At 42.1% G+C, this 27987-nt stretch overlaps 1 protein-coding gene across 3 annotated transcripts in view; it reads left to right on the top strand.

Moving 5' to 3' along the window:
• The window catches only part of exosc9 (exosome component 9), a 137356-nt gene that overhangs the window by 37987 nt on the left and 71382 nt on the right, over nucleotides 1–27987 (top strand). For all 3 annotated transcript variants that reach the window (XM_068023212.1, XM_068023299.1, XM_068023128.1), the window contains 4 exons: nucleotides 2270–2372; nucleotides 9406–9543; nucleotides 16644–16726; nucleotides 19550–19682. In XM_068023212.1, coding sequence (XP_067879313.1) covers nucleotides 2270–2372; nucleotides 9406–9543; nucleotides 16644–16726; nucleotides 19550–19682 — 457 coding nt within the window. The remainder of the gene's footprint in view (nucleotides 1–2269; nucleotides 2373–9405; nucleotides 9544–16643; nucleotides 16727–19549; nucleotides 19683–27987) is intronic.

Below are 27987 nucleotides of genomic sequence, written 5' to 3'. Positions count from 1 at the left end.
TTGTAACCACACTTTTGTCCCTGTGAAGGTTGGTGGTACTTGTCTTGGAGATTGAAATATTTAAGTGTGCAGACATATGGCAGTTCCAAAACTGTTTATTTCAAGAGCTGAATGCTCTGATGTTTTGTGCAGTTTTGCTAATGTTTATGATATGTTAATTTGAATAGTGTGGCTCTCATTTACCTGTTCCAGTTAAGAGTTTACAAAAAATGTGTACTTGTCTTTCTTTGTTTTTGAAGGTGTTGACATCTTGCTGGGGCATGGTTTCATGGATGCTTACAGCTCTCTTGCACCTAGCCTAGGTTGGCTATATTCACGTGTGAGCCTTGACTATGTGTGACACTGAGCTAAAGTATACTCCTGTTTTTCAGATTATTTGATGATTCACTTCTTCAGCACTACTTTCTATTTTGCTGTGTTATTCACAGAATCACAGAATAATACAGTGCAGAAGAGGCCCTTCGGCCCATCGAGTCTGCACCGATACATTAAAACACCTGACCTGTCTATCTAATCCCATTCGCCAGCACTTGGCCCATAGCCTTGAATGTTATGACGTGCCAAGTGCTCATCCAGGTACTTTTTAAAGGATGTGAGGCAACCTACCTTTACCACCCTCCCAGGCAGGGCATTCCAGACCATCACCACCCTCTGGGTAAAACTGTTTACCCAGAGGGTGATGATGGTCTGGAATGCACTGCCTGGGAGGGTGGTAGAGGCGGGTTGCTTCACATCCTTTAAAAGACACCTGGTTGAGCACTTGGAACGTCAAAACATTCAAGGCTATGGGCCAAGTGCTGGCAAATGGGATTAGGTAGACAGGTCGGGTGTCTTTAATGCATCGGTGCAGACTCGATGGGCCGAAGGGCCTCTTCTGCACTGTATTATTCTGTGATTCTATAATGGGAAGCAACATGCAATGTTGCATCCCTCAAATTTTCTCACCTCTCCGAAAGGTGGTTATTGATACTGGAGTGTCGTTCTGTGGCAGTTGATAACTTCTGGTACCTCACCCAAGTGCCCATGTATAAGCTTAGACAGTACTACAACCAAGCCTGAAACAGTCTTCCCCTGACATCTAGCAGAGATCATTGGATAGTGATGAGCAGCAAGTCTGGTTTAAGGGAGAATTGACTGATAAATATTGGAAATTATTTTACTTTTTGCAAGTGTTTTATTTAAATAAATTGGCGCAAGAGAATATGGGCCTCAGTTTTAAAATCAAAAGTTAGACTAAGGTTTCAACAGGTAAACTGGTAAGAGAGTTTGATACATTATCAAAATATACATCTACATTCATTAAATTTAAAAGTTTGCTCTTCATAGAAATGACTTATGATGTGTAGACCCTGTTTATAAATGTTTTTTAAAGCTACTTATATCTAGAATGAATTGCTCAAACTGTTGTAGAACAACCAGAATTAAAATGTGGAGCTTTTCTAATCTATGCAGATGGTCTACAGTTAAGATTAATGCTGTACCTTTTCAATTTGTTCATATGTCTGATCATTTTTGCGAAATGTACATACAAAATTAGATATAAAATCAATAAAAATTTGTTTTGCAAGTAAAACAAGTTGACAGGTGAGTGAAATTTGTTCCCAGCAGCTTTACAAAATGGCAGTCCATTTTACACCTCATTTATTTTCCATTTGAAGTTGATGGTAAAGAAAATTGGGTGTTTTTTAAAACTGCCTGCCAACTCTTTATCATCCATTTTGTGCTACCAGCTAAGACTTATTTCACTCCTAGTAACTTTTTGCTTCTCCAATTATATTCTTTCATAGTTGCTGTTATTAGAATTTGTGTCTTATGGGAAGGTAGAGTCATAGAGAGATACAGCACTGAAACAAGCCCTTCAGCCCACCGAGTCTGTGCAGACCAACCACCCATTTATACGAATCCTACATTAATCCCATGTCCCCTACCACATCCTCACCTTCCCTCAATTCTCCTACTACCTATCTACACTAAGGGTAATTTACAATGGCCAATTTACCTATCAACCTGCAAGTCTTTGGCGGTGGGAGGAAACCGGATCACCCGGCGGAAACCCACGCGGTCACAGGGAGAACTTGCAAACTCCGCACAGGCAGTACCCAGAACCGAACCCAGGTCGCAGGAACTGTGATGCTGTGGTGCTAACCACTGTGCCGCTTCTGCGGTAGCTCCTTACCCCTGCTGTTTGAATGTGTAATAACTGTTACCTGCAGCTTTCTATTGCTGGAAAATTTAGTTTGCAAAATTCTCTCAATTTTTTGATTTCCAGGCAATCCGAGTTATTAGTTAAACTGAACCGGCTATTGGAGAGGTGCCTGAGGAATTCCAAGTGCATAGACACTGAATCCCTGTGTGTTGTAGCAAGTGCAAAGGTGAGTAGATACTGTCACGACAGATAGGGTCAGCACCTGAGAATTTGTATCTCTATATTATTTCCCTACTAACGGCCAAACCTTGCGAACCTAGTTCACGAGGCATGGAGAGGGCATTTGTGCTTTAGGCTCAATTACAGTTAACCACACTAATAAATGGATAAGTTTACATGACTTAGAAACATAGAAAATAGGGGCAGGAGTAGGCCAGTCAGCCCTTCAAGCTTGCTCTGCCATTCATTATGATCATGGCTGATCATCCAACTCAGTAACCTGTTACCGCTTTCGCCCCATACCCTTTGATCCCTTTAGACCCAAGAGCTGTATCTAACTCCTTCTTGAAAACGTACAATGTTTTGGCCTCAACTGCTTTCTGTGGTAGTGAATTCCACAGGTTCACCACTCTCTGGGTGAAGAAATTTCTCCTCACCTCAGTTCTGAAAAGTTTACCCCGTATCCTTAGAATATGACCCCTGTTTCTGGACTCCCCCACCATCGGGAACATCCTTCCTGTATCTACCTTGTCAAGTCCTGTTAGAATTTTATAGGTTTCTATGAGATCCCCCCTCACTCTTCTGAACTCCAGCAAATATAATCCTAACCGACTCAATCTCTCCTCATACGTCAGTCCTGGCATCCCAGGAATCAGTCTGGTAAACCTTCGCTGCACTCCCTCTATAGCAAGAACATCCTTCCTCAGATAAGGAGACCAAAACTGCACACAATATTCCAGGTGTGGCCTTACCAAAGCCCTGTATAATTGCAGCAAGACATCCCTGCTCCTGTACTCGAATCCTATCGCTATGAAGGCTAACATACCAGTTGCCTTTTTTACTGCCTGTTGGACCTGCATGCTTACCTTCGACGACTGGTGAACGAAAACACCCAGGTCTCGCTGCATATTCCCCTCTCTCAGTTTATAGCCGTTCAGATAATAATCTGCCTTCCTGTTTTTGCTACCAGAGTGGATAACCTCACATTTATCCACATTATACTGCAACTGTCATGCATTAGCCCACTCACTCAACTTGTCCAAATCACCCTGAAGCCTCTCTGCATCCTCCTCACAACTCACCCTCCCGCCCAGTTTTGTGTCATCTGCAAATTTGGAGATATTACATTTAGTTCCCTCATCTAAATCATTAATGTATATTGTGAATAGCTGGGGTCCTCGCACCGATCCCTGCGGTACCCCACTAGTCACTGCCTGCCATTTGGAAAAAGACCCATTTATCCCTACTCTTTGTTTCCTGTCTGCCAAACAATTTTCTATCCATCACAATACACTACCCCCAATCCCATGCGCTTTAATTTTACATGCTAATCTCTTATGTGGGACTTTGTCGAAAACCTTCTGAAAGTCCAAATCAACCACATCCACCTCTACTAGTTACATCCTCGTAAAATTCTAGTAGATTTGACAAGCGTGATTTCCCTTTCGTAAATCCATGCTGACTCTGCCCGATTCTACCACTGTTCTCTAAGTGCTCTGCTCTAAAATCTTTGATAATGGACTCTAGAATTTTCCCCACTACTGACGTCAGGCTGACTGGTCTATAATTCCCTGCTTTCTTTCTACCTCCTTTTTTAAATAGTGGGGTTACATTAGCTACCCTCCAATCTGTAGGAACTGTACCAGAGTCTATAGAATCCTGGAAGATGACCACCAATGCATCCACTATTTCTAGGGCCACTTCCTTAAGTACTTTGGGATGCAGACTATCAGGCCCTGGGGATTTATCAATCCCATCAATTTCCCCAACACCATTTCTCTACTGATACTGATTTCTTTCAGTTCCTCTCTCTTGCTAAGCCCTGTGTTCCCCAACATTTCTGGTATGATATTTGTGGCCTCCTTTGTGAAGACAGAACCAAAGTATGCATTTAGTTGGTCAGCCATTTACTTACTTACTTACTTACTTACTTACTTATAGAGATACAGCACTGACACAGGCCCTTCGGCCCACCGACTCTGTGCCGACCAACAACCACCCATTTATACTAATTCTACATTAACCCCATATTCTCTACCACATCCCCACCATTCTCCTACCACTTACCTACACTAGGTGCAATTTACAGTGGCCAATTTACCTATCAACCTGCAAGTCTTTGGCTGTGGGAGGAAACCGAAGCACCTGGCGGAAACCCACACAGACACAGGGAGAACTTGCAATCTCCGCACAGGCAATACCCAGAACTGAACCCGGGTCACTGGAGCTGTGAGGCTGCGGTGCTAGCCACTGTGCCACATAATAAATTCCCCTGTTTCTGACTGTAAGGGACCTGCATTTGTCTTCATTGAGCATCAGATTTCACCACATAGCGAAATCTCACTTCAGATGGCCTAGTTCAGCAAAAAGAATCATACAGTCATTTATGGCACAGAAGGGTGCCATTCAGCTCATCACGTCCATGCCGGCTCTCTGCAGAGCCATCCAGTCACTCCCGCTCAATCCCTGTAGTCATGGAGTCATAGAGAGATACAGCACTGAAACAGGCCCTTCAGCCCACCTGGTCTGTGCCGACCAACAACCACCCATTTATACTAATCCTACATTAATCCCATATTCCCTACCACATCCCCACCATTCTCCTACCACCTACTTACACTAGGGGCAATTTACAATGGCCGATTTACCTATCAACCTATCCAAGTCATTACCACTTGCTGCATAAAAAAACTTCTTCCTTACATTCCCCCGCATCTCTTGTCCAAACTTTCAATCTGTGTCCCCTAGTTCTTGTACCATCAGTTATTAGGAACAGTTTTTCCTTGTCTAACTTATCTAAGCCTGTTATAATCTTGTACACCACTATCAAATCTCCCCTCAATCTCCTTTGTTCCAGGGAGAACAACTCCAGATTTCCAACCTAATCTTGCAACTAAAATCCCCATCCCTGGAACCATTCTGGTAAATCTCCTCTGAACCCTCAGAAGGACCCTCACATCTGTCCTTAAGTGTAGTGACCAGAACTGGACGCAGTACTCTAGTTGGGTCCTAACCAGAGCTGTATAAAGTATTGCGACCGAGGTGTGAGTAATGCACTGTCATTTCAGTCCCATTACTCCACAGGTCATAGCATATTATTAAAATTTGCCATCTACTGGAAATTAGCCAAATTAAACACTTTATTAACCCCCAGAATAAAACACACCAAACCAGGTATCTTTAAACAACACAAATTAGCTATTTATTAATAAAGTAAATCTTAAATAATACTGAGATAAATCTATGTCTGAAAAGACTTCATAACTTCATATTCTTCCTAACCCTCATGCGCACACACATACATTCAAAAACCAACAGTTAACCGTTCAAAAATTATATTTTAAAAATTAGAGCTGTTTCTTAGGAATAATAAAACAACTGGATTGTAAGTCTTGGCGGGTTACGTTCGCAATTCGGTGAGGTGCCCCAGATGTCACTCAAAGTCTCCAGGCGAGTTTGATGAACAGTCTGTAATGGATAGGTGTTCACGGTAATTCGACTGCAGTAGGCATCACACATATCTTTCAACAAGGAGTCTAACAACAAGTCTGTTCAGATTTATGAATTAGCAGTCTATCAGTAGAAACTTTACTGAGTTTTCAGAACTCCCAGAAACACGAAAGGCAACAGAAAGTCACTGCTGAAGTAGAGACTTCTTAGATACTGGAAGTAAAAAAGGAATTTGCTACCCCTAATAATGCAAATTTTCCTTTCCATGGGTCTTTCCGTGGCCAGAGAGGATTTGAAAATTTGTGTCAGAGCCCCTGTTATCTCCTCCCTTACCTCACATAACAGCCATGAGATACATCTCATCTGGGCCTGGGGATTTATCCACTTTTAAGCCCACTAAAACAGCTAATACTTCCTCCCTTTCAATGCTAATATGTTCAAGTATATCACAATCCCCCTCCCTGATCTCTACACCTACATCGTCCTTCTCCGTAGTGAATACAGATGAAAAGTAATCATTTAAAGCCTCACCTATAATCAATAATCAAGGGGCATAGATTTAAGGTAAGGGGCAGGAGGTTTCGAGAGGATTTGAGGAAAAATAATTTTCACCCAGAGTGTGGTTGTAATCTGGAACTGCTTGAAGAGGTGGTAGAGGCAGGAACCCTCAACATTTAAGAAGTATTTTGATGTACACTTGAAATGTCATAACATACAAGGCTACGGGCCAAGCGCTGGAAAATGGGATTTATTTATTTTATTTTTATTTAGAGATACAGCACTGAAAACAGGCCCTTCGGCCCACCGGGTCTGCGCCGACCAACAGCCACCCATTTATACTAATCCTACATTATCCCATATTCCCTGCCACATCCCCACTATTCTCCTACCACCTAACTACACTAGGGACAATTTACAATGGCCAATTTACCTATCAACCTGCAAGTCTTTGGCTGTGGGAGGAAACCGGAACACCCGGCGGAAACCCACGGGGTCACAGGGAGAACTTGCAAACTTCGCACAGGCAGTACCCAGCACTGAACCCGGGTCGCTGGAGCTGTGAGGCTGTGGTGCTAACCACTGCGCCACTGTGACGCCCAAAATAGTTTCAATAGTTAGAATAGTTAGGTGCTTGATGGCCGGCATAGACACGATGGGCCGAACGGCCTGTTTCTGTACTGTATAACTCTAACAGTCTGCTCCCTTCCAGAGAAAATGGTCATTATGCACGATGAGGCCCATTCTTCTGCAACACTGTCGTAACAACCGTATTCTAGAAGGGAGTGGGAAGGGTCAAGATATCTGAAATACCTTCATCAAAAAACAAACCTATCCTGTGATCTTGAGTAACGTATCAATGTTTATTCACTTATCCCTAGTGTAGGCAGCCATACATAGCATAACTGACTGATTAGATGGACTGTCAACAAAAAAGCATTTGGAAAGTTAAGACTAGGACTGCATTCATCGACAAAAATATGTACCTTAAGTATTCTCGTTTAATACAAACTGTAAAAGGAAATCCATTGTATTGAGCCTGTGTACCTAGATTATCCAAACGTAGCGATCAGCTAATAAGTGAAATATTTTAAAATCAGTGCCAAGGCAAGGAGCCATATAATCTACCCCAGATAATTTAGTCATTTTTATGCCTTAAATTTTGAATTATCTAGTCATTTGAATAATGCAAAGAAAAAAATTTAGAACTAGAAGTTGAATTATCGGATCAGCTCCAACTACACTCAAAAAGCTCAGCACCATCCAGGACAAAGCAGCTTGCTTGATTGGCACCCCATCCACAAACATTCACTCGCTGCACCACCAACGCACAGTGGCAGCACTGTGTACCATCTACAAGATGCACTACAGCAATGCACCAAGGCTCTTTAGACAGCACCTTCCAAACCCATGACCTCTACCATCTGGAAGGACAAGGGCAGCAGTTGCATGGAAACACTGCAAGTTCCCCTCCAAACCACACTCCATCCTGACTTGGAACTATATCGCCGTTCCTTCACTGTCACTGGGTCAAAAACCTGGAACTCCTTTCCAAGCAGCACTGTGGGTGTACCTACCTCACTGCAGCAGCTCAAGAAGGTGGCCAGCCACCACCTTCTCGAGGGAAATTAGGGATGGGCAATAAATGCTGCCCTAGCCAGTGATGCCCACATCCCAAGAATGAATTTTTAAAAAAAAAATGACTATCATGCTCTTTTCCGGAAGCTTTTCTGTACTTCCAAATGGCAAGAGGCAACGTTCGGAAATAGCAAGAGGCAACATTCGGATATGCCACATGGCTACTGTCGGAGGTTCACAACTGTTGTGCATGTACAAGGCTTTCAATATCAGGGCAAATGTTTGACTATTTACACTCATTGAGATCACTGCAGATTCCAAGCCCATTTAAACATGAAGCTATACATCAAATGGATCATTATAAATTCAAACAAACCATTATCACATTTAGCATATGACACTTGTGTAGTTTGGTTACACAGTGTAATCTAAAATTGCAACAGACACCAACTGAATATCTAAAAATAATTTTTAAATTCTTTAAATTGAGATTATGATGAATCTCCTTTAAACTTTGGGTCCAATTTTAACACTGTGAGCTCAAGTTCCATTCCAAGTCATGAGCTGCTGCGAATGAAGTTTTCTTGTTCCAAGGTCCCATCTACCTGTTCAGTTGGATGTAGAAGACCTGGTGGAATTATTTGAAGAACAGGAAGTTATTTTAACATAAAATAAAAACAAGAAATGCTGGAACCACTCGGCAGGTCTGGCAGCATCTGTGGAAAGAGAAGAAGAGTTAACATTTCGGGTCAGTGACCAAGTTCCAAAGAAGGGTCACTGACCCGAAACGTTAATTCTGCTTCTCTTTCCACAGATGCTGCCAGACCTGCTGAGTGGTTCCAGCATTTCTTGTTTTTATTTCAGATTTCCAGCATCCGCAGTATTTTGCTTTTAAGTTATTTTCACATCATGTCTAATGTTCCTTCCTTAATTAACACCATTTAATAACACATTAACTGGTCATTCATTCATTTGCTGTTTGTAGGACCTGGCTGTACACAAATTTGCTGCCACATTTGCCAAGATATCAACAGTAACTCATTGGGTGTGAAACACTTTGGGATGTGACTGACACTATATAAATGCAAGGCTGTTCATTTTTTAATTAGTGGAGCCCTCCTCTTTTCTTCCTTGGGCCATGGCTAAGATGATGGGCACAGAACATGACTTAAATGTTACTGCACTCCAGGTGCCTTGAGATTTGTGAAAGCAGCTTGGGGTGACTTTTCATCTGATTCACTCCATGCTCCTGCCATGGGAAAGCAGCTGGTCTCCACTCAGAATCTCTCCATGCTGAGGTGGTTAGAATCAACAACATGTTGATCTTACCCCTCCCAACATAGTGCACCATCTACAATTTTTCTCTTGCAGAAGAGGTTTTTAAAAAAAATTCATTCATATGGAAGTTGTTCTAAGCATGCAAGTTTTTTCTTCAGTCTCCCTAAATATTCTTTAATCCTCATACGCTATGTAAACTAGCTAGATAAATTTTTATCTTTGATTCTTTTATTTAGGTGTGGCAGATTCGTGTAGACTTGCATTTGTTAAACCATGATGGTAACATTATTGATGCTGCAAGCATAGCAGCCATTGTGGCATTGTCTCATTTCAAAAGACCTGATGTTTCCATCCAAGGAGAAGAAGTCATAGTGGTGAGTATTCAGGAAATTCTTTATTTTTTAAAATTGGAACTAAAGGGCATGGTTGGATGCAATGTAGGCAGCGCTGTGTCTGCGAACTATTTAGCAGTCAAATAGTTAAAGATAATTAATATGTTATTCTGTTAACTATTGTAATTACGAAGAATGTACTGCACAGAAACAGGCCATTCAGCTCCAAGAAATCTGTGCTGGTATTTATTCACTGTATGAGTCTCCTCCCATTCCAGCTGCCTCATTTTTGCCTTTTAGCTATTCCTTTCTCATGCACACCTAGTTTCCTTTTAAAAATATCTAAGCTATTTGTCTCAATCACTTCCTGTTGTAGTGAATTCCACATTCTAACCAGTCTCTGAGTAAAGAAATTCCTCCTACTTTCCCTATTGGATTTAATAATTTAATAGTAACTACTTTGTATTTATGGCCCCTAGTTTTGGATTCTCTCACAAGTGAGAACATTCTTCCTACATTTACTTTGTCGAACCCATTCTTAAATTTAAAAACCTCTGTCAGGTATCCTCTAAGCCTTCTCTTTTTTCTAAAAAAAAATGGCACAACCTATACAATCTTTCCCCACAGCTGTAATCTCTTAGTTCTGATACCATGCTTATTTATAGGCAAATGGTACAGCAGCTTAAACAGGAAGCTGGTGCACAAAGTCAAATATCCAAAAGTTACTGTTCAGGTTGCACCACCCCTCCTTTAGCTTTGTGAAAACAGTACTTTTCTGTCTGTCTTGCCATCGAAATGTATTGGTGTAAAATTGCTGTATTTTGCATAACATGTGAACTAAACTCGCCACAGAAAGTTAAGTCTTGCCCATTCCAGTCTAAGTACTGTTTAATGGCATGATAAGTCTTAATTACTGCCAAACAGCATCTTTGGCACAGAAAATGAGCTCTTAAAACTGTAGAGACTGATTCCTTCAGGTTTTAATTGTAGGGGATTTTAAAAAGGTAAAATTTAAATTTTGTTTTTTCCATCCTGTCTTTTTCTCTCTCTCTTTTCCTCTTTCTTTCTCTCTTTATTTCTCTTCCTCTATCTGATTTGATATTGAATTCACCCTTTCTAATTTATACTTCCTTCTCAGTACTTGTTCAGTTAATTTCACAATCCTTCAATCTGCTTGGTTAAGGAGATGCCCTGTTCACTCGGGTCCCAAATGCCCCATTGCCCTCGCTGCAGTGCCGTCAGCTCACACTTCCAGTAACATACTACGCAAAAAATTAAAAAAATTTAAACATGCAAGAGGAGGTTACGCTATTCAGCAAAATTTGACCATTGTTTAAAAAAAACATCGAAACATAGAAAATAGGAGCAGGAGTAGGCCATTCAGCCCTTCGAGGCTGCTCCGCCATTCATTATGATCATAGCTGATCAACCAACTCAGTAACCTGTTACCGCTTTTGCCCCATACCCTTTGATCCCTTTAGACCCAAGAGCTATATCAAATTCATTCTTGAAAACATACAATGTTTTGGCCTCAACTGCTTTCTGTGGTAGCGAATTCCACAGGCTCAGCACTGTCTGGGTGAAGAAATTTCTCCTCACCTCAGTCCTGAAAGGTGTATCCTTAGACTATGACCCCTGGTTCTGGACTCCCCCACCATCGGGAACATCCTTCCTGTATCTACCTTGTCAAGTCCTGTTAGAATTTTATAGGTTTCTATGAGATCCCCCCTCACTCTTCTGAACTCCAGCAAATATAATCCTAACCGACTCAATCTCTCCTCATACGTCAGTCCTGGCATCCCAGGAATCAGTCTGGTAAACCTTCGCTGCACTCCCTCTATAGCAAGAACATCCTTCCTCAGATAAGGAGACCAAAACTGCACACAATATTCCAGGTGTGGCCTCACCAAAGCCCTGTATAATTGCAGCAAGACATCCCTGCTCCTGTACTCGAATCCTATCGCTATGAAGGCCAACATACCATTTGCCTTTTTTACTGCGTGTTGCACCTGCATGCTTACCTTCAGCGACTGGTGAACGAGAACACCCAGGTCTCGCTGCATATTCCCTTCTCTCAGTTTATGGCCGTTCAGATAATAATCTGCCTTCCTGTTTTTGCTACCAAAGTGGATAACCTCACATTTATCCCCATCTTACTGCATCTGCCATGCATTTGCCCACTCACTCAACTTGTCCAAATCACCCTGAAGCCTCTCTGCATCCTCCTCACAACTCACCCTCCCGCCCAGTTTTGTGTCATCTGCAAATTTGGAGATATTACATTTAGTTCCCTCATCTAAATCATTAATGTATATTGTGAATAGCTGGGGTCCTAGCACCGATCCTTGTGGTACCCCACTACCTGCCATTCGGAAAAAGACCCATTTATCCCTACTCTTTGTTTCCTGTCCGCCAACCACTTTTCTATCCATCGCAATACACTACCCCCAATCCCATGCGCTTTAACTTTACATGCTAATCTCTTATGTGGGACTTTTGCCGAAAGCCTCTGAAAGACCAAATAAACCACATCCACTGGCTCCCCCTCATCAACTGTACTAGTTACATCCTCGAAGAATTCTAGTAGATTTGTCAAGCATGATTTCCCTTTCGTAAATCCATATTGACTCTGCCCAATTCTACCACTGTTCCCCAAGTGCTCTGCTATAAAATCTTTTATAATGGACTCTAGAATTTTCCCCACTACCGACGTCAGGCTGACTGGTCTATAATTCCCTGTTTTCTCTCTACCTCCCTTTTTAAATAGTGGGGTTACATTAGCTACCCTCCAATCTGTAGGAACTGTACCAGAGTCTATAGAATCTTGGAAGATGACCACCAATGCATCCACTATTTCTAGGGCCACTTCCTTAAGTACTTTGGGATGTAGATTATCAAGCCCTGGGGATTTATTGGCCTTCAATCCCATTAATTTCCCCAACTCCATTTCTCTACTAATACTGATTTCTTTCAGTTCCTCTCTCTCACTAAGCCCTGTGTTTCCCAACATTTCTGGTATGATATTTGTGTCCTCCTTTGTGAAGACAGAACCAAAGTATGCATTTAGTTGGTCAGCCATTTCTTTGTTCCCCATAATAAATTCCCCTGTTTCTGACTGTAAGGGACCTACATTTGTCTTCATCAATCTTTTTCTCTTCACATACCTATAGAAACTTTTACAGTCAATTATGCTCACCGCAAGCTTACTCTCGTACTCTATTTCCCCTTCTTAATCAATCCCTTGGTCCTCCTTTGCTGAATTCTAAACTGCTCCCAATCCTCAAGTCTGTTGTTTTTCCTGGCAAATTTATATGCCCCTTCCTTGGATCTAATGCTATCTCTAATTTCCCTTGTAAGCCATGGTTTGGCTACCTTTCCCATTTTTACTTTTGTAAAAAAATGTTTAAAATGTTTACAGTTCCTCATGAACAGAATAAATACAGAAACGTTCTTTGATCTAACAAAGCCCTTCTTACAAGATGGACTGCTATTCTATTGCATATTAAGCCATCTATAGAAGTAACATGTGTAGTTAAATATTAACGAAAGTTTGCATCAACTGAAACAAAGGGTAAGTAACTATTTGAAGCTGCAACCATTTGGACATTAGAAATGGCTGAGATGTGCATTTGCTGTATGTGTCTCTCTTCACCTTTCCATTACTGCTTGTCCAACATCCAGTATTGGAGGAGCAGAAATTTCCTCCAATTAAATTTTTTTGTTGTTCGTTCATGGGATGTGGGTGTCACTGTCAAAGTCAGCAATTGTTGCCCATCCCTAATTGCCCTTGAGAAGGTGGTGGTGAGCCACTTTCTTGAACCACTTCAGTCCATGTGGTGCAGGTATTCCCACAGTACTGTTAGGGAAGGAGTTGCAGGATTTTGACACAGCAACAAGGAAGGAATGGTGATATATTTCCAAGTCAGGATGAAGTGTGGCTTGGAGAGGTACTTGCAGGTGGTTGTGTTCCCATGCGCCTGCTACCGTTCTCTTGGTGGTAGAGGTCACTGGTTTGGAAGGTCCTGCATTAGGAGCCTTGCCGAGTTGCTGTAGTGCATCTTGTAAATGGTACACACTGCTTCCACACATGCACCAGTGGTGGAGGGAGTGAATGTTTTAATGTGGTGGATGGGGTGCCGATCAAACGGACTGCACGTCCTGGATGGTGTCGAGCTTCTTGTGGGTTGTTGGGGCAGCATTCATCCCAGTAAGTGGAGAGCATTCCATTACACTCCTGACTTGTGCCTAGTAGATGGAGAATAGGCTTTGGGGAGTTCGGAAGTGAGTTACTTGCTGCAGAATTCCCAGCCTTTAACCTGCTCTTTTAGCCACAGTATTGGCGGATCCAGTTAAGTTTCTGGTCAATGGTAACCCCCAGGAAGTTGATGGTGTAGGATTCAGTGATGGTAATGCTGTTGAACGCCATGGGGAAATGGTTAAATCCTTTATTGTTGGAGATGGTCACTGCCTGGTACTTGTGTGGCGCGCATGTTACTTGCTACTTATCAGTCCAAGCCTGAATGTTGTCCGGGTCTTGCTGCATGTGGGCATGGACTGCTTCAGTATCTGAGGAGTCACAAATGGAACTGAATGCTGTGCAATCAGCAAACATCCCCACTTCTGATTTTATGATGGAGGGAAGGTCATTGATGAAGCAGCTGAAGATGGTTGGCCTAGGACACTTCCTTGAGGAACTCTTGCAGCGATGTCCTGGGGCTGAGATGATTGGCTTCCAACAACCACGACCATTTTCCTTTGTGCTCACTATGTCTCCAAACAGTGGAGAGTTTTCCTCTTGATTCCCATTGGCTTCAATTTGCTCGGACTCCTTGATGCCACACTTGGTCAAATGCTGCCTTAATGTCAAGGGCAGTCACTCTCACTTTCACCTCTTGAATTTAGGCCTTTTGTCCATGTTTGGGCCAAGGCTGTAATGAGGTCTGGAGCGGAGTGGCCCTGTCAGAATCCAAACTGAGCATTTGTGAGCAGGTTATTGCTGAGTAAGTGCTGCCTGATAGCACTGCCAACAACACCTTCATTTTTCTGATGATTGAGAGTAGACTGTAATCCGTGTAAGGTTCATCCCCCTTACTGATACAGGAACGGACATTACAAAATGTTCAGTTATGTCTCTTCACATATTTATAGAAGCTTTTACAGTCAGTGTTTATGTTCCCTGCAAGTTTACTCTCATACTCTATTTTCCCCCGCTTAATCAACCTCTTTGTCCTCCTTTGCTGAATTCGAAACTGCTCCCAATCCTCAGACTTGCTGCTTTTTCTGGCAATTTTATATACCTCCTCTTTGGATCTAATACTATGCCTAATTTCTTTTGTAAGCCACGGTTGAGCCACCTTTCCGGTTTTATTTTTGTGCCGGACAGGAATGAATAATTGTTGTAATTCATGCACACATTCTTTAAATATTATCCATTGCCTATCCACCGTCAACTTTTTTAGTAAAGTTCCCCGCTCCACCACAGCCAACTCGCGCCTCATGCCTTCGCAGTTTCCTTTATTTAGATTCAGGACCCTAGTTTCCAATTCAACTACTTTACTCTCCATCTTAATGAAGAATTCTAACCTGTTATGGTCGCTCCCCCTCCAAGGGACCCCGCGCAACAAGATTGTTAATTAATCCTTACTGGTTGGGCCTGAGCTATTTACATCTATATCATTGATTTAGATGAGAGGACTGAGTGTAATGCATTCACGTTTGCTGATGATACAAAGTTAGGTGGGAAAGTAAGCTGTGAGGAGGATGCAAAGAGGCTCTAAAGAAGTATAGGCAGATTATGTGAGTGGGCAAGAACGTAGCAGATGGAATATCATGTGGGGAAGTGTGAAGTTATTAACTTCATAGGGAGAATAGAAACGCAAATGGTGAGATGCTGGGTGTCCTTGTACAGAAATCACAAAGTTAACATACAGGTAAAGCAAGCAACTAAGAAAGCAAATGGTGTGTTAGCTTTTTTTACAAAGGGACTGGAGCTTGAGGAAACAACATATGGATATATGAATTCGAAGCAGGAGTAGGCCAGTCAGTCTCTGGAGCCTGCTGTGCCATCTGATGAGATCGTGGCTGATCCGATTCTGGCCTCAACTCTACTTTCCTGCCTACTGACCATAACCTTTGACTCCCTTGTCAATCAAGAATCTATCTAACTCGGCCTTAAAAATACTCTATGACCCTGCCTCCATTGCTCTCGGTTGGGGGAGGGGGGGGGGGGGGGGGAAGGAGAGGATTCCACAGCCTAATAACCCTCTGAGATAAAACATTTCTCCTAATTTCTGTCTTAAATGGGAGACCCCTTATTTTTAAACTGTGTCCCCTAGTTCTAGTCTCTCCTATAAGGGGAAATATCCTTTCATCATCCAGAAATATTGCTGTAATTATTATAAGGCCTTGGTGAGAACATGCCTGGAGTACTGCTGACCGTTTTGGTGGTCTTACCTAATGAAGGACATACTTGCCGCCAAGGGAACATGACAAAGGTTCATTGGACTGATTCCTGGGATAAGGGGATTGTCCTACGAGGAGAGATTGAGTAAACTAGGTCTATAATCTGGAGTTTAGAAGAATGACAGGGCTTGACAGGGTAGATGCTGGAAGGACGTTTCCCCTGGCTGGGGAATCTAGAACTTGGCAGGCCGGGGGTGGGGGCAGGTGGGACACAGCCTCAGCATAAGTGTTTAGCCATTTATTACTGAGATGTGGAGAAATGTCTTCACTCAAAAGTTTGTGAATCTTTGGAATTCTGTACCCCAGAGAGCTTTGTATGCTCAGTCATTAAGTATGTTCAAGACAGATAGAAATAGATTTTTGGATACTAAGGGAATCGAGGGATATGGGGATGGTGTGGGAAAGTGGAGTTGAAGTAGAAGATCAGTCATGATCTTATTGAATGGCAGAGTGGGTTCGAAGGGCCAAATGGCCTACTCCTGCTCCTCTATCTTATGTTGTTAGAATGTTTTCCATAGTTTTCGCTATCAGCGACCAACATTAATCATATTTATTATGTTGGAGATCTGAGTATATCTTAGTGCTATAGTGAGAACCTGTTTTAATGATTCATTTTGCAGTTAAATAATTGTTAGCATCAAAGAATGTGCCTCTAACAATGTTTTTTTTTCTCTCACTAGTACACCCCAGAGGAGCGTGATCCAATCCCATTGAGCGTTCATCACATGCCCATTGCTGTCAGCTTTGCCTTCTTTCAGCAGGGGTGAGTATAAAAATTAGATAATTTCTCTTTCTTGTGCATCTTCATCCCATATAGTTACAAATTGTAATATACTTCTAGAGATCAAAGAAAATCATTTAATTTTGGAGTGTAGATAAATACAGTAAAATCTGTACAAGTAAAACTTGATTATAACTAATAAGGGACCAACATATAACCTAATGTAGTTCAGTTTTATTGAAATGCTAACTCTAAATTGAATTTCTGCTGACTTAGGAGAATATGGATTAAGTATCTTTTCGTTCTTTCAACCATTTTAGAAAGGGTGGCAGCAGCTGCAGAACCAACTAGGTAGAGGATTCCACCTCTCAATAATAACTTTTACACATTTCTTAGCTTTACATAGGAACAAGAGTAGGCCTTTTAGCCCCTTGAGCCCATTCTGCCATTCAGTGAGATCATGGCTGATCTGCCCTCTAATTCCAAATAGCTGCCTTTGCTCCAAATCTCTTAATTACTTTGGTTAACAAAAATCTATCAATCTCAGACTTAAAATGAACAATTGACCTAGCATCAATTGCCTTTTGCGGTAAAGAGTTCCAAACTTCAACCATCCTTTGCGTGTGGAATTTCTTTCTAATTTCACTTGTGAAAGGTCTGGCTGTAATTTTATATTCTGCTCCCTGGTTCTGGACTCCCCATCCAGCAGAAATAGTTTGTCTCCATCTACCCTAACTGTTCCCCTTCAATATCTTGAAAACTTCGATCAAATTGCACCTTAGCCTTCAAAATTCCAGGGAATACAACCCTAGTTTGAGTAATCTCTCCTTGTAATTTAAACCTTGGAGTCCAGGTATCGTTCTGGTAAATCTGCACTGCACTCCCTCCAAGGCCAACATATCCTTCCTAAGGTGTGGTCTATCCAGGGTTGAAGGGTGACTTTTACCCCCTTGTATTCTAGTCCTCTAGATGTAAAGGCCAGCATTCTATCAACCTTTTTGATTATTTTCTGTACCTGTTCAAGACATTTTGAATGATCTATGTACTGGTACTTCTAAGTCTCTTTGGACCTCCACTGTTTCTAGATTTTCACTATTTATAAAATACCCTGTTCTATTAAGTCTGGGTGGATGACCTCACATTTGCCTACATTGAAATCCATTTGCCATACTTTTGCCTTTTCACTTTGTCAATTTCTCTTTGTAATTTTATGCTTCTATCTACGCTGCTTACAATGCCACCTATCTTTGTGTCATTGGCAGATTTGGATATGTGGCTTTCTATCCCATCATCTAAGTCATTGTTGAGGCCCCAACACAGATCCTTGTGGGACACCATTAGTTATATCCTGCCAATTAGGATATAGCTGCCCATTATGACTACTTCCTGTCTCTTGCTGCTCAGCAAATTTCCTAACCAGATCAGTAATTCGCCTTCCACTTCAGTTCACAGTCTTTTATGAGGGACTTTATCAAATGCCTTCTGGAATTCCTATATTTAGCATACATAGAAATTCTCCTATCCATTACTTTAGTCATGTCTTCAAATAAATCAGGTCAATTTAAATCATAATCAGGCTGAAATCTTTGACTTGGTAACCAGGGAAAGGGTTGGCCCACTCAAGGACAGAGATGGGAATCTATGTGTGGAGCCAGAGGAAATGGGCGAGGTGCTAAATGAGTACTTTGCATCAGTATTCACCAAAGAGAAGGACTTGGTAGATGATGAGCCTAGGGAAGGGAGGTACGGAAGGTTTTAGTTTAGGTAGGCATCAAGATCGGCGCAGGCTTGGAGGGCCGAATGGCCTGTTCCTGTGCTGTAGTGTTCTTTGTTCTTTACTACTTCGCCACAATCAAAAGAGTATAAAGAATCATATTGTATTGTGTAATGCTGCTTGATTTCCCTTGAATGATGAGCTTGTGAATACCTAATTTTATTCATTGTTAAAGGAGGTAATTGTTACCTGAGATACAGTGCAGAGAAAGAGAACAGATAATTTGGTGCAAATTTTTCTCTTTCATGCTTGAACATAAACTGTCACCTTGTAGGAGCGATAGAAGAAACTCAAGCAGGGAGGATCGGGTTCTCTCAATTCAGCTGCTCAGTTTTCTTAATTATTTAAATGGACAGAAAACGGTGGGTTCTGTTACTGGCATTTGCTGCATTTGTGTAGCACAAAATTGCTTTTAAACTAAATCGTCTTATTACTCGTATTCTAAGGATTTAGAATGTTTGGCAATGTATCAAATCTATGCAGTGACAAAGTTAATCTAAGTTTTTCTTAGTTACGCTTAAAATTACATAATTCTCACAACCCTACAATTGGTTTTGTTTTCTAATTTATTTCAAAAGTTTTTTTGAAGCATTGTACAAAAACAGCTAACAAGGAGCTAAGGTGATTCTAGTAGAGCTGCAATGTACTCCTTTATCCCTGATTTTCCTTTATAGCACTATGCCCAGGCTACACCTTAAATCCAAATGCTAAAGAGGAAAATCTGCCCCTTTATGTCTTAAAATATCTTCTACTCATTGCCATTGGACATTTTTTAAATATTATATTACAAAAAAGATCTGAGACATTCTGTGGGCTTGAAAATGGAGCAAAAACAGCCACAAATAGAACATTTCCTCTGTATGTGTCACTAAAAATTCATTTAAAATTAAGGACAGCACAGAAGGAACTTGTATATACAGGTTCTTGAGGCTATAGCATGTACTTCCAGAGATGGTGATGGAACTACAAACTGTCACCATTTAAGAACCAGTTAGTTGAAAGAAAGGTGGCAAAAGGTATATGGGAACAAGTTGGGCTCATGGGATTAGGCCTGTTTTCCTTCTGTATTTTCTAAGTTTTTTTTTATATAGAACTTACCTGTTGGTGGATCCAATAGAAAATGAGGAACGGGTCATGGATGGACTTTTGGTGATTGCCATGAACAAACACCGTGAGCTGTGCACCATTCAGTCCAGTGGTGGAATTATGCTTCTAAAAGATCAGGTCAGTCGTCAGCACGCTTGTGCACTTTTGTTTACATAAAATTAAAGTAATAGCAGTGTACAGCAGTTCAGTCAGCACCTGAAATGGGAACAATCAGGTTAACATTATAGATGTAACTTTTTATCTAAAAACGAGTTGTGTTAAAGGTCCCCTTTCTCTTTTTCAAATGCTGATTGAAGGGCTGTACATTCTAGTACCTCATTGTTATTTTTCAATTATTGAGGGGCTGGTGCATTGTTAGATGTTTTGCCTTTTGTATGAAACATTAAACCAGGGCTCCATTTGCCTGTTCAGGTCCTAGGGCACTATTTGAAGAAGAGCAGGGAATACTTGTGTTTTAACCAACATTCCTTTCTCAACCAACAGCACTAGAGATAGATCATATGGTCATTTGTTTGAGGAACCTTGCACAAATTGGCTGTTCTGTTTGTACAACTGTGCTTCAAAACTACTCTAATTATTGTAAAATACTTTGGGACATCCTGAGGATATGGAAGATGCGACATAAATGCAAGCTCTTTTTTTCTAAAAGCAAACTTTAAATTGAGTTAACTACTGAACAGTTGCAAGTAAATGTTCTATCTCCTGAGCATTTTATTAATCCACTTTAAGGTGTTTGATGTTTTTAATTCCTTTTTCTCCCCAACATGTCCCCCCCACGAACTTGCTGCGTTTGTGTAGCACAAAATTGCTTTTAAACTAAATCTGGTTAAACTAAATGGGTGGGTGTTGGTTGGCACAGACTCGGTGGGCCGAAGGGCCTGTTTCAGTGCTGTATCTATATAACAATATATATAACAATTACTGGTATTACTGGTATTCTAAAGATTTAGAATGATTGGCAATGTATCAAATCTATGCAGTGACAAAGTTAATCTATGTTTTTCTTAGTGATGCTTAAAATTACATAATTCTCTCAATGCTTTACAGTACCCTATAATTGGTTTTGTTTTCTAATTTATTTCAAAAGCTTTTCTGAAGCATTGTGCATAAACTGCTAACAAGCAGCTAGGGAACTGGTGATTCTAGTAGAGCTGCAATGTACTCCTAATTATTTCATGTGAAAGGAAAATAAGTTTCTTATTGTCTTGTGTTACTGATGGCTTGGAGTGCTTTTTCCAATGCTGTTGGTTGTACTTTATGTTGCATTGAGTGTATGTTGTGTTATTGCTGTTGTATTTTATGACATTTTTTATAAGATTTATAAAAAGTCATTTTTCATTCTTTTGCCCAGGTTTATTTGCTCTAAATTTTTGTCATTCGTCATTTTGTAATTAGTACTCACCTATCTAACATACCTGCCATTTTGTTTTTTTTGTGTACTGGGCATCATAATACTGGTGATTCTGATTGATTTGCTAGCAGTAGATAAGAAAGCATTTCATTTTGGAAGGTTATTGTACACTAGAAAAAAAGAGAAGTGTTCCAGGCTATACTTAAAGGCCATGCACTAAATTACTTCATCCTGGTTTCTCCAACAGATTGATGTCTGTAAGTTCCGTTATTTTAAATGTAAATACGAATTATTGATGATGTGACCTTTCAATTTTCTATCAATTTTGGTTAAAGATGATCCATGTTCCTTGATGCAATGATGTCAATAGGATCATTTTCACTCACAGAAGTACAAGTAGCTTGTAGTGCAGAATCTGCCCCAAAGCGGCATGAAATGCAATCAAAAACAGTACTTAAAGCAGTATGCTGCTCCAGGCACTAAGATTGGTATCTGTCTGGACTTAGTCATATGTTTCTCCATTGGAATAAGAACATATGAAATAGGAGCAGGAGTAGGCCATTCAGCCCCTCAAGCCTGCCCCGCCATTCAATAAGATCATGGCTGATCTGTCCCAGGCCTCAACTCCTCTTTTGGGCCTGCTCCGCATACCCCTCAACTCCCCGAGATTTCAAAAATCTATCTACCTCCTCCTTAAATACATTTAGTGACTCAGCCTCCACAACTCTCTGCGGTAGAGAATTCCAGAGATTCAGCACCCTCTGAGAGAAGAAATTCTTTTGCATCTCAGTTCTAAATGTGTGCCACTTATTCTGTAACTATGTCCCCTAGTTCAAGATTCCCCTACCAGTGGAAACGTATTCTCAACATCTATCCTGTCAAGACCCCTTAAAATCTTATATGTTTCAATAAGATCACCTCTCATTCTTCTAAACTCCAATGAATAAATGTTCTTAATAAGACAATTCCTTCATCCCAGGAATCAGCCTAGTGAACCTTTTCTGATCTGCCTCCGATGCGAGTATATCCTTCCTTAAATACGGGGACCAAAATTGTATACAGTACTCCAGGTGTGGCCTCAGCAACACCCTGTACAGTTGTAACAAGACTTCCCTATTTTTAAACTCTAACCCACTAGCAATAAAGGGCAAAATTCCATTTGCCTTCCTAATTAACTAATTAATTAATAAGTAGAGGAGTAATTAAACCGGAGGGAGGCGATTACTGGATTTAGCATTTAATATTTATAGTAGAAATCTAGCGCTAGGGACCATATAGTTAATTGTAACTTAATTTAGTAAGGATTTAATAAGTATTTTAAATTAATTTATTAATTAGTGCTAGAAATGTCAGTTAGAGAGGTAAAGTGCTTCACCTGTGAGATGTGGGAGGTCCGTGATGCTTCCAGCATTCCAGACAACTACATCTGCAGGAAGTGTACCCAATTGCAGCTCCTCACAGACTGCATGGATCGGTTGGAGCAGCAATTGGATGCACTCAGGAGCATGCAGGTGGCGGAAAGCATCATAGACGGAAGTTTTAGAGACGTGGTTACACCCAAGGTGTAGGCAGGTAGATGGGTGACCGCTAGAAGGGGAAGGCAGTCAGTGCAGGAATCCACTGTGGCTATCCCCCTCTGTAACAAGTATACCATTTTGGATACTGTTGGGAGGGATGGCCTATCAGGGGAAAACAACAGCAGCAGCCAGAGCAGTGGCACCATGGCTGGCACTGTTGTTCAGCAGGGAGGGACAAAGCGCAGAAGAGCAATAGTTATAGGGGACTCTATAGTCAGGGGCACAGATAGGCACTTCTGTGGATGTGGAAGAGACTCCAGGATGGTATGTTGCCTCCCTGGTGCCAGGGTCAAGGATGTCTCTGAACGGGCAGGGGGCATTCTGAAGGGGGAGGGTGAACAGCCAGAGGTTGTGGTACACATTGGTACTAAAGACATAGGCAGGAAGAGTGACGAGGTCCTGCAGGGGGAGTTCAGGGAGTTAGGTAGTAAGTTACAAAACAGGACCTCCAGGGTTGTAATCTCGGGATTACTCCCTGTGCCACGTGCCAGTGAGGCTAGAAATAGGAAGATAGTGCAGCTAAACACGTGGCTGAACAGCTGGTGTAGGAGGGAGGGTTTCAGATATCTGGATTATTGGGATCTCTTCCGGGACAGGTGGGACCTGTACAAGAAGGACAGGTTGCATCTAAACTGGAGGGGCACAAATATCCTGGCTGTGAGGTTTGCTAGCGTCACTCAGGAGGGTTTAAACTAGTGTGGTAGGGGGGTGGGAACCAGAGCAGTAGGACAGCAGGTGAAATAACTGAGAGGGAACAAGTGAATAAGGCCAGTAAGACTGAGAGGAAGAGCAGGCAGGGAGATGTTGCTGAGCACAGTGGGACTGGTGGTCTGAAGTGCATTTGTTTCAATGCGAGAAGTATAACAGGTAAGGCAGATGAACCTAGAGCTTGGATTAGTACTTGGAACTATGATGTTGTTGCTATTACAGAGACTTGGTTGAGGGAAGCACAGGATTGGCAGCTAAACATTCTGGGATTTAGATGCTTCAGGCGGGATAGAGGTGGATGTAAAAGGGGTGGGGGAGTTGCATTACTGGTTAAGGAGAATATCACAGCTGTACTGCGGGAGGACACCTCGGAGGGATCATGCAGCGAGGCAATATGGGTAGAGCTCAGGAATAGTAAGGGTGCAGTCACAATGTTGGGGGTTTACTACAGGCCTCCCAACAGCCAGCGGGAGATAGAGGAGCAGATATGTAGACAGATTTCGGAAAGATGTAAAAGCAACAGGGTTGTTGTGGTGGGTGATTTTAACTTCCCCTATATTGACTGGGACTCACTTAGTGCTAGGGGCTTGGATGGGGCAGAATTTGTAAGGAGCATCCAGGAGGGCTTCTTGAAACAATATGTAGATAGTCCGGCTAGGGAAGGGGCCGTACTGGACCTGGTATCGGGGAATGAGCCCGGCCAGGTGGTCGCAGTTTCAGTAGGGGAGCATTTCGGGAACAGTGACCATAATTCCATAAGTTTTAAGGTATTTGTGGATAAGGATAAGAGTAGTCCTCGGGTGAAGGTGCTAAATTGGGGAAGGCTAATTATAACAATATTAGGCAGGAACTGAAGAATTTAGATTGGGGGCGGCTGTTTGAGGGTAAATCAACATCTGTCATGTGGGAGTCTTTCAAACGTCAGTTGATTAGAATCCAGAACTGGCATGTTCCTGTAAGGATGAAGGATAAGTTTGGCAAGTTTCGGGAACCTTGGATAATGAGGGATATTGTGAGCCTAGTCAAAAAGAAAAAGGAAGCATTCGAAAGGGGTTGAAGGCTGGGAACAGACGAAGCCCTTGAGGAATATAAAGACAGTAGGAAGGAACTTAAGCAAGGAGTCAGGAGGGCTAAAAGGGGTCATGAAAAGTCATTGGCAAACAGGATTAAGGAGAATCCCAAGGGCTTTTATACATATATAAAAAGCAAGAGGATAGCCAGGGAAAGGGTTGGCCCGCTCAAGGACAGAGGAGGGAATCTATGTGTGGAGCCAGAGGAAATGGGCGAGGTACTAAATGAGTACTTTGCATCAGTATTCACCCAAGAGAAGGACTTGGTGGATGATGGGTCTAGGTAAGGGAGTGTAGATAGTCTGGGTCATGTCGATATCAAAAAGGAGGAGGTGTTGGGCGTCTTGAAAAACATTAAGGTAGATAAGTCCCCAGGGCCTGATGGGATCTACCCCAGAATACTGAGGGAGGCAAGAGAGGAAATTGCTGGGGCCTTGACTTTGTCTTTGATCTTTGCCTTGATCTTTGTATCCGCATTGGCTACAGGTGAGGTCCCAGAGGACTGGGGTATAGCCAATGTTGTTCCTTTGTTTAAGAAGGGTAGCAAGGATAATCCAGGAAATTACAGGCCGGTGAGCCTTACGTCAGTGGTAGGGAAATTATTGAAGAGGATTCTTCTATTTGGAAACAAATGGACTTGTTAGCGAGAGGCAGCATGGTTTTGTGAAGGGGAGGTTGTGTCTCACTAACTCGATCAAGTTTTTTGAGGAAGTGACGAAGATGATTGATGAAGGAAGGGCAGTGGATGTTGTCTATATGGGCTTCAGTAAAGCCTTTGATAAGGTCCCTCATGGCCGACTGGTACAAAAGGTGAAGTCACACGGGACCATAGGTGAACTGGCAAGATGGATACAGAACTGGCTTGGTCTTAGAAGACAAAGGGTAGCAGTGGAAGGGTTCTTTTCTGAATGGAGGAATGTGGTGTTCCGCAGGGATCAGTGCTGGGACCTTTGCTGTTTGTAGTATATAGAAATGATTTGGAGGAAAATGTAGCTGGTCTGATTTTTAAGTTTGCGGACGACACAAAGGTTGGTGGATTTGCGGATCGTGATGAGGATTGTCAGAGGATACAGCAGGATATAGAGCGGTTGGAGACGTGGGCGGAGAAATGGCAGATGGAGTTTAATCCGGACAAATGTGAGGTAATGCATTTTGGAAGGTCTAATACAGGTGGGAAGTATACAGTAAATGGCAGAACTCTTAGGAGTATTGACAGGCAGAGAGATCTGGGCGTACAGGCCCACAGATCACTGAAAGTGGCAACGCAGGTGGATAAGGTAGTCAAGAAGGCAGACGGCATGCTTGCCTTCATCGGTCGGGGCATAGAGTATAAAAATTGGCAAGTCATGCTGCAGATGTACAGAGGCTTAGTTAGCCACACTTGGAATATTGCGTACAATTCTGGTCGCCACACTACCTGAAGGATGCGGAGGCTTTGGAGAGGGTACAGAAGAGGTTTACCAGGATGTTGCCTAGTCTGGAGGGTATTAGCTATGAGGAGAGGTTGGATAAACTCGGATTGTTTTCACTGGAACGATGGAGGTGGAGGGGCGACCTGATAGAGGTTTACAAAGTTATGAGTGGCATGGACAGAGTGGATAGTCAGAAGCTTTTTCCCAGGTTGGAAGAGTCAGTTACTAGGGGACATAGGTTTAAGGTGCGAGGGGCAAAGTTTAGAGGAGATGTGCGAGGCAAGTTTTTTTTATACAGAGGGTGGTGAGTGCCTGGAACTTGCTGCCGGGGGCGGTGGTGGAAGCAGGTACGATAGCGACGTTTAAAAGGCATCTTGACAAATACATGAATAGGTTGGGAATAGAGGGATAAGGACCCCAAAAGTGCAGAAGGTTTTAGTTTAGACGGGCATCAAGATCGGCACAGGCTTGAAGGGCCGAATGGCCTGTTCCTGTGCTGTACTGTTCTTTTGTTCTTAATTACTTGCTGCACCTGCATGCTTACTTTTTGTGTTTCGTGTCCAAGAACACCCAGATCCCTCTGTACTGCAGTATTTTGTAGTCTTTGTCCATCTAAATAATCTGCCTTTTTATTCTTCCTACCAAAGTGGATGACCTCACGCTTTCCTACACTGAACTCCATCTGCCAAGTTTTTGCCCACTCACTTAACCTATCTATATCCTTTGCAGATTCTTTGTGTCCTCATCACAACATGCCTTCCCACCTACTTTTGTATCGTCTGCAAATTTGGATACACTACACTCTGTCCCTTCTTCCAAGTCATTAATATAGCTAGTAAATAGTTGAGGCCCTGGGAATGATCCTTGTGGCACCCCACTACTTATGGCTTTCCAACCTGAAAAAGACCCATTAATCCCGACTCTCTGCCTTCTGTGTGTTAGCCAGTCTTCAATCCCTGCCAACACATTACCCCCAATGTCCTGAGCTCTTATTTTGTGCAATAACCTTTTATGTATCACCTTTTTGAATGCCTTCTGAAAATCCAAACACACTACATCTACTGTTCCCCTTTATCCACTCTGCTTGTTATAACCTCAAAGAACTCTAACAAATTTGTCAAACATGATTTCCCTTTCATAAAACCATGTTGACTCTGTCTGATTGCATTATGTTTTTCTAAATGTCCTGCTATTTCTTCCTTAATAATGGACTCTAGCATTTTCCCAGTGACAGATGTTAAGCTAACTGGTCTATCGTTTTCTTCTTTCTGTCTCCCTCCTTTCTTGAATAGAGGTGTCACATTAGCGGTTTTCCAATCCGCTGGTACCCTACCAGAATCCAGTGAGTTTTGGTATATGATGACCAATGCCTCCACTATCTCTGCAGCCACTTCTTTTAAAACCCTTGGATGCAGGCTATCAGGTCCTGGCGACTTGTCTGCCTTTAGTCCCATCAGCTTGTCAAGCACCTTTTCCCTCGTGATAGAGATTGTTACAAGTTCCTCCCTCCCATTTACACCTTGCTCATCTATTATTGTCGCGATGTTTATAATGTCCTCCACCGTGAAGACTGATGCAAAATATTGGTTTAAATTATCTGCCATTTTCCTGTTCCCTGTTCCCTGTTATTAATTCCCCAGTCTCATCCTCTAAGGGTCCCACACTTAATTTAGCTACTCTCTTCCTTTTTATATACCCATAGAAGCTCTTACTGTTTGTTTTTATATTTCTTGCCAATTTACTCTCACAATCAATTTTCTCCCTCTTCATTAGTTTTTTAGTCATCTGCTGCTGGTTTCTTTAAAAAATCCCAATCCTCTGGCCTATCACTAGCTTTTGCCGATTTGTATGCCTTTGTTTCTGACTTGATACTCTCCTTAACTTCCTTTGTTATCCACGGGTGGTTAATCGTTTAGTTTAGTTTAGAGATACAGCACTGAAACAGGCCCTTCGGCCCACCGAGTCTGTGCCGACCATCAACCACCCATTTATACTAATCCTACACTAATCTCATATTCCTACCACATCCTCACCTGTCCCTATATTCCCCTACCACCTACCTATACTAGGGGCAATTTATAATGGCCAATTTACCTACCAACCTGCAAGTCTTTTGGCTTGTGGGAGGAAACCGGAGCACCCGGAGAAAACCCACGCAGACACAGGGAGAACTTGCAAACTCCACACAGGCAGTACCCAGAATTGAACCCGGGTCGCTGGAGCTGTGAGGCTGCGGTGCTAACCACTGCGCCACTGTGCCGTTCTCATCGAGTCCTTCCTTCTGACCGGAATAAATGTTTGCTG

The sequence above is a fragment of the Heterodontus francisci genome, chromosome 1, assembly GCF_036365525.1.
Source record: "Heterodontus francisci isolate sHetFra1 chromosome 1, sHetFra1.hap1, whole genome shotgun sequence".
NCBI classification, from domain to species: domain Eukaryota; kingdom Metazoa; phylum Chordata; class Chondrichthyes; order Heterodontiformes; family Heterodontidae; genus Heterodontus; species Heterodontus francisci.
The sequence above is the reverse complement of the archived record's forward strand: the minus strand, read 5'-3'. Positions and strand labels throughout refer to the sequence as shown.